Genomic DNA, 6,791 nt, shown 5'->3' on the forward strand with positions numbered 1-6,791 from the left:
CAAAATGTAAATAAACAAACCAAGAATGTAAATAAACATTGAAAATGTAAATAAACACTCCAATATTTGTAAACAACCCGAAATTTTAACTTCCAGGCGAAAAATTTTAAATTTATGTAAAACTGACTGAAAATTTCAAAAGTTTCGATAATTTGAATTTGAATTTCCCAGAAAAATTTCTTGAGCGACTTCCTATCAACTTATGTTCTCCTAATACAAAATCGAATTTTTGGCGAAAAATTTCCTTCGTTGATGAGTTTTGATAATTCTGAGAATTTGACGTCATTTCCAAGAATTTTGACAATTTTTAGAAATATAATTTAATATATTTACTTACCTTTTACTTCTTTTTTCTCCCATATTTCCAAGAATTAAATATTTTTAAATAGTTTATTTAAATTTGAGGGAATAAGGAATTAGGTTTAGGAAATGGAATGAGAAAAATTGTTTTTTTTTCACTCATGTTTTTATTAAAATAAAATATATTTACAATAAAAAGGTACATAAATTAATTTAATTCTTAAGTAATAGATTGATTACAAATGTATGATATACTATGTTTTGTACATTATAAAATACAAATATCTTATCTTTATATTTTATACATCTTAAAAACTAATGTTACAAAAGTCATGGTTATTTTTACAATTTATTTTTATATAAACTAGATACATTTAATTACTTGAGCTATTAATTAGTTCCATCTGGACGTGATCTTCCTGCGACTTTTGGCATTTTTTTATTTGTAGAATCCTCCAATTCTTTTGCTTTGTAATAATGGGGAGCTACCTCTAAAAGCCATTTACTCTCAATTTCTGTTACCTATAAAAATATATTAAATATTATATTAGATAAATTGTAAAATTATCTATAAATTATGATTATCTTAAATTAGTTAAAAAAATTTGTTTGCGAAGAAAATAATTTTGAAATACTATTAATATATTATATTATAAATATTATTAAATATTTTACAATAACTCACCTGTCGCATAAATTCCTTTGTAGTAAAAACCAATTCATGATAGAGCAACCAACGTGGCAGCTCTTGAAATAATGAGCTATTAGGATGAATTGAAACTGTCTGATTATGTTTTGCAGTTTTGTAATGTCCTCCTTTTGATAATCGCGCTACATGATAGAAATATCCTGAAGTTATAGCCTAAAATTCAATCAATTCAATTCTTTAAATTCGTTTCTCTTATTATTATTATTTTTTTTTTTTATATTATTTTTCAAAATTAAAACAAATTAATTTTTAAAAAAAGAAAAAAGATAGTGATATTTATTATTTTATTTACCTTTCGGATATTCACTGTTTCCGTAATTCCTGATACGAGTTCCATTTCAACTCGTTGCATGAGACCAACTAATTGTTCTCTGACATCTCTAGCTCTTTTCATCGATCGATGTTGAATGAAATTCTCATAACACCAATGAGTACTGAAATCACTTTGCTGCCACTGATTATATACATTCAACAAAGTCAAATGATCGCCACCAGGTACATGGAAATTCTTTCGAGCAGTATCCGCATGAATAATCTTGTCTTTAGGTCTATAGAAAATAGCTCCATTCACTGATAACATAGCGGCGATCGTGGCTACTTCTTCCGAACAGCGATACTGTTCACTAGCCAATAACATTTTTGCCATCATAGGATCTAATGGAAATTCAGCCATTTTTCGACCAAGTTTTGTTAATTCTCCACGGTGATTTAAAGCTCCCAATGCATATAGTTGTTCTAAAGCTAAAACTAATGTTTCGTGTGGTGGAGGATCCAGAAAATCGAAATGGACTAAATCATTTATTCCCAAAGCTTTCAGAGTCAATACAGCATTGCCTAGCATTTAATTATTTGATTAGATGAAGAAAATTTGTAAAAAAAAAATATGATATAACAATTTTTACCAAGATTGATTCTTTGAATTTCAGGTACAGTATTATCTTCAAGTTCATGTTGATAAGCCCAAGCTGTATATAATCGGAAACATTTTCCTGGAGCTACTCTTCCGGCTCTTCCAGCTCTCTGATTTGCAGAAGCTTTACTAATTGGCACAACCATTAAACTTTCCATGCCCGTACGGGAATTAAAATTGTTCTGCTTTGCAAATCCAGGATCTATCACGTACACTATGTTATCTATTGTTAATGATGTTTCTGCTATATTCGTAGCAAGAACTACCTATAATAATAACTACCTTAATAATTAAAAATATCAAAATAAAGACAGAGAAATTAATATGTTTAACGAAAAAGAAATAAAAAATTTATTTATCATACCTTTCTTGCTCTTGGCGGAGTAGGTTGAAATATTTTTGCTTGCATATCACTTGGAAGATTTGCATATACGGGAAGAATCAATAGTTCTCCTAATTTCGAACCTAATCGTCTCACTCTCTCTTGCAACATTTCCTGACACGTTTCTATTTCATCTTGACCTAACAGAAATTAAGTGTTTTAAAATTGCAAAATTAAAACGATATTAATTATCAAGTACTGATTAAATACCTGTTAGAAACACCAATATATCACCAGGTGGTTGAGTAGCATGTATCTGAAGAATAGAGACAACACAGGCATCAATGTAATCCGCTTCTGGCGCTTTGGTATAATAAATATCGACAGGAAATCGACGGCCAGGTATCCTAAAAATCGGAGCATCATCAAAGAATTCGCTAAATTTCGTTGCGTCCAACGTGGCAGATGAAATTAGAAGTTTCAGGTCCGTTCGAAACTTTGTTATATCCTTTACCAATCCAAATAAGATATCGGTGTGCAAAGTACGCTCGTGTGCCTCATCGATGATCATAACACTAAAAATAATGTTGTTTTGCTAAAGCAAGTAGGAAGAAATTGATTAATAATTGAATGATCAATTCAAACGTTAATGATTAAATTTATTAACAATTGAACGAATAAATTTGTATAAATCCTTTCTGAATCTCGATACCTGTAAGAACCTAAATCCGGTTCGCTCAAAAATTCACGATGCAATGTACCATCTGTCATATATTTAATACGAGTACGATGAGAAGTACAATCCTCGAAACGGATCGCGTAACCAACTTCATTACCCAATTTTACACACATCTCATGAGCAACTCTCGCCGCAACAGACATAGCAGCTACTCTTCGCGGCTGTGTACAGCCAATTATTTTATTATCCTCTGCAAAACCAGCCTCATACAAATATTGTGGAATTTGTGTGGTTTTTCCAGAACCTGTTTCTCCTTCAATAATTAATACCTGAATCAAAATAGATGATATATTATATTCATTGATTAGCTTATATTTATCAGCACTTATTTTAAATAGTATTAATATATATATATATATTAGTAACATACTTGATGATCTTTTATAGCTTGAATGAGATCATTTTTAAAAGGATAAATTGGTAAACTTTTTTTTGTTTCTTGTATAGTCTGTAATGCCTTAACTTGCGGTGGTGGACTTGCTTTTCTATCTTTTTCAGTACCAGGCATATGTAATGCTTGTATGAATTCCACTTCATCTTCCAGAAGAAGATCATAATCTTGTTGTACTGTAAACAATAAAAAATTATTTAATAATTATGATATATTTTTATATGATATAATATTAAATATACCTTTTCTGTTTTTAGCACCAAATCGAAAAACAGCAGATGACATTTGATCAGACTCCCATTTACTTTGTTCAGATTGTGGTGGTTCATTATCATGTACTTCTAATTCTGGCTCAAGTTTTCCTTTTTCCAATGGCATATGATAACGTTGTACTCTTTCAAGTTCTCTTGCTTTTTCATGTTCTTTAGCTAATTGGAGTAATTGTTTTTTATGTTCCCGTTCTCTTCTTTCCCGTTCTGTTAATCTAAAATTAATTAAAGGTATCAATTATTATATATTATTGTGTGACTTTCTTGTATAATATTGTAAATTTAGATAAAGAATTACATTTCTTCTTCAAAAAGATATTCATCATCAATTATATCAGCTTCTAGTTCGGCTACCTTATCATCTTTACGTTTTTCTAAATATTTCCGACGAGATTCAACACGCAATTTTGGTACCAATTTTTCTCGCATATCAGTTTCCATAATTTTCAATCTCTTAGCAGCTTCCGCTGTTTAGGAAATAAAATTTATATGTGTTAAAAAATAAATAAAAATAAATTTAATTATTTGAAAATAAAATGATAATCAATCACCTGCTCCTGAACCAGCCGGCATAGCTACCTTTCTTATTTTACTTTCATCTTTTGCTTTTAGTCGATTAGCAAATTCATCTCTTTCTTTGATATCTTTTTTACGTCTTTCTTCTTCGCTATCGCTGTTTTCACTTGAGGATTCTTCTTTTCTGTATTTACTCATTTTGCATTTGGTATGTATAAAATAGGTTATATTTACTTTTTGTCAAAGAATCACGTGAAAAGCTTTGATTACATATATATAGAAAACAGTCTACAGTCTGTCTAAATAACTCTACTGTCGAGTCCTCTAACAGATTTTGGATAAAACACTCTCTTCCTTTACCTTCTATATTTTTCTTCTATTACCAATTTTTTATTTTATATTTCTATTTTAATATCACTAATCATTTCAAATGATTTTAAAATAACTTTCAGGAGTTTAATTATTAAAAACAAAAAAAATTTATCCAAATCTTGAACAATAACAAATACATCAGATTGCATGTTGCATCGATACTTGTAAATGGATATCGAAATTATCGATATTTTTTTTATTAATATAAATTTTATAAAATACAATCTAACGTTATTCTCTTTAAAAGTACTATACATACATCAAATATTTTTAATGTTTTATTATTTTTAGTTAAATAATGAATTAATTTAATTATGTATACGAATAAAATACATTGCTACGCAACGCACATGGCGTGTCATATGATGCACAACGCAATTCATTCATCAGAATAAAGAAATACGTTACACCATTCATTATTCTTTTATTTTTTTACTTTTTCGAACGTAGCAATTTTTTATTGTATTCTATAAATATATATATTTATATATATCTTTTTTTTTTGTTTGCACTAACACATTTACTTATCATTTATTTATAATATAGAGAATTGGAATATAGTTATATTGCGATATAAAATATTAAAAAAACATCGAAAATTTATTGAAAATGATGAATGTAAATAGGTAACGTTTTACATAATATAAAAGCTTATGAAATTTGTTCATTTAAAATTTATTTCTAGAAGAAATACGTCGTTACGATAATATATATGTATATATATATATTATTTAGAAGCCAAAAATATTCTCCGTAACGGGAATAGTTCCGATCGATTCCAAATACGTATCGATTTTTCGATCATATAGTTCACGTAAAGAATGACAAGACAGCGCACACTAAACAGAGCCGATCGTTGTCTCGAATATACTTTTTTATTATACATACATTAATGAAAATATATACATGGTAGACTGTAACTTGTCGAAGCAGCGAAATGTCAATTTATAATCAACTACAATATTCGTATATGAACCTATATATATAACTTTTATTTTTTTTTTCCCCCGATTTATACTTGCGACGTTTTCTTACTTTACTTGAAAGCAAAGATCGTCGTGACATTAGCAGGACATTATGCAGAGACCATTAAACGAATCAATCAGTGAAAGAAGCCAAATTGTTTAACTCCACTTTCTGACAATTTCTTTATTTTTCATATCAGAATACACGATTAACACTTTATTTTCTAAAAATCAAATAATTATCATCGGTGGAGTTAATTATTTTGGATTCTATATTCACTCTGAAATGTTAAGTCCTTGTCTTTAAAATTTCGATTTTTCAATTGTGGATCGAATAGATCTCGATCGTGATCGAGTGTTTTTCTTTTTTATTTTTGACAAAATATTTCCGAATCCGGAAATAATATTCACAAGTGGAATAAATTTAAAAAAACATAATTTGAATATACAATTTATAATATTTGATAATTTCGCTGGCTTCGATTAACATCTGAACTCTTTATTTCTCTCGTTCACACCTCTCTTTCTCTCATTCTTTCTCTCGAATCTCACGTTTTCTCTCTATCGTTCTTTCTCTGTCTCTTTCCTATTCTACAGCACAGCCAAACACTTGCTCGATCACTCGGCTTTAAAAGCTTCGTTATATCTCTTGCTTAACTTCCTCTTCCTGTTCATTTCTTTTTTTCACTTTACTCCTTTCAATTGTCGTTATGACACGATCTCTTTTTACGGCGACATATTATGTATGTTATTATACCAATATTACTACGACACCGCGATCGATTTCCATTTCTCTTTTACAATCTATTTTTCTTCTCTTTTTCAAATCTTCAATTCGTCATTACGATAATTCTTCGTTTCAATAGCAAATGAATTCTTCCATTCTTGAAAATTGGTCACGATTTCCTAACGCCCGATCAACGGGATTTCCGACAGGCTCTTGCGTCTATATTTCGACGTAACGGGACTCGATTCTATTATTCGACATACAATTTGTTTTACTAACAATTACGCCGATATACGAAGCTATGGATCATAATAATCGATCATCAAATTAAATTGCGATCATGAATCCATGTCACGAATTTTGATCATCGATCATCAACGAATTTATGAAAAATAACATTTTTACAAGCGATTATCAAAATTAGGAAACTATACATTTTAATAGTTTTATTCTTGTCAATTCTCATTCCTATTTTTTTTTCTTCTTTTATTGCCACGAACAAGTTCCAAAGAATATTGAGAATCGTGTAACAGCGATGGACATGCGTCTATTTTTTTTTTTTTTTTTTCCT

General features: G+C 29.1%; 1 protein-coding gene across 1 annotated transcript; it reads right to left on the reverse strand.

Moving 5' to 3' along the window:
* Nucleotides 1-447: 447 nt before the first annotated feature.
* Nucleotides 448-4,435, reverse strand: LOC102678016 (pre-mRNA-splicing factor ATP-dependent RNA helicase DHX16). Its single transcript, XM_006609496.2, has 11 exons — nucleotides 4,192-4,435; nucleotides 3,939-4,107; nucleotides 3,614-3,855; nucleotides 3,351-3,547; nucleotides 2,954-3,249; nucleotides 2,512-2,816; nucleotides 2,284-2,441; nucleotides 1,912-2,185; nucleotides 1,302-1,843; nucleotides 986-1,162; nucleotides 448-822 (listed from the first exon to the last, which is right to left on the reverse strand). The coding sequence occupies exons 1-11, from the start codon at nucleotides 4,352-4,354 to the stop codon at nucleotides 691-693; spliced, it is 2,655 nt and encodes an 884-aa protein (XP_006609559.1). The 5' UTR covers nucleotides 4,355-4,435; the 3' UTR covers nucleotides 448-690.
* Nucleotides 4,436-6,791: the final 2,356 nt, after the last annotated feature.

This window comes from Apis dorsata, unplaced genomic scaffold (genome assembly GCF_000469605.1).
Source record: "Apis dorsata unplaced genomic scaffold, Apis dorsata 1.3 scaffold_57, whole genome shotgun sequence".
Lineage (NCBI taxonomy): Eukaryota > Metazoa > Arthropoda > Insecta > Hymenoptera > Apidae > Apis > Apis dorsata.

Coding starts and splice junctions, on each gene's coding strand:
- LOC102678016 (XM_006609496.2), bottom strand. CDS start 4,354: ATGAGTAAATACAGAAAAGAAGAATCCTCAAGTGAAAACAGCGATAGC. Junction 3,548..3,613: donor TGGTGCTAAAAACAGAAAAG/GTATATTTAATA, acceptor TATTGTTTACAG/TACAACAAGATTATGATCTT. Junction 2,442..2,511: donor TATATTGGTGTTTCTAACAG/GTATTTAATCAG, acceptor AATTTCTGTTAG/GTCAAGATGAAATAGAAACG.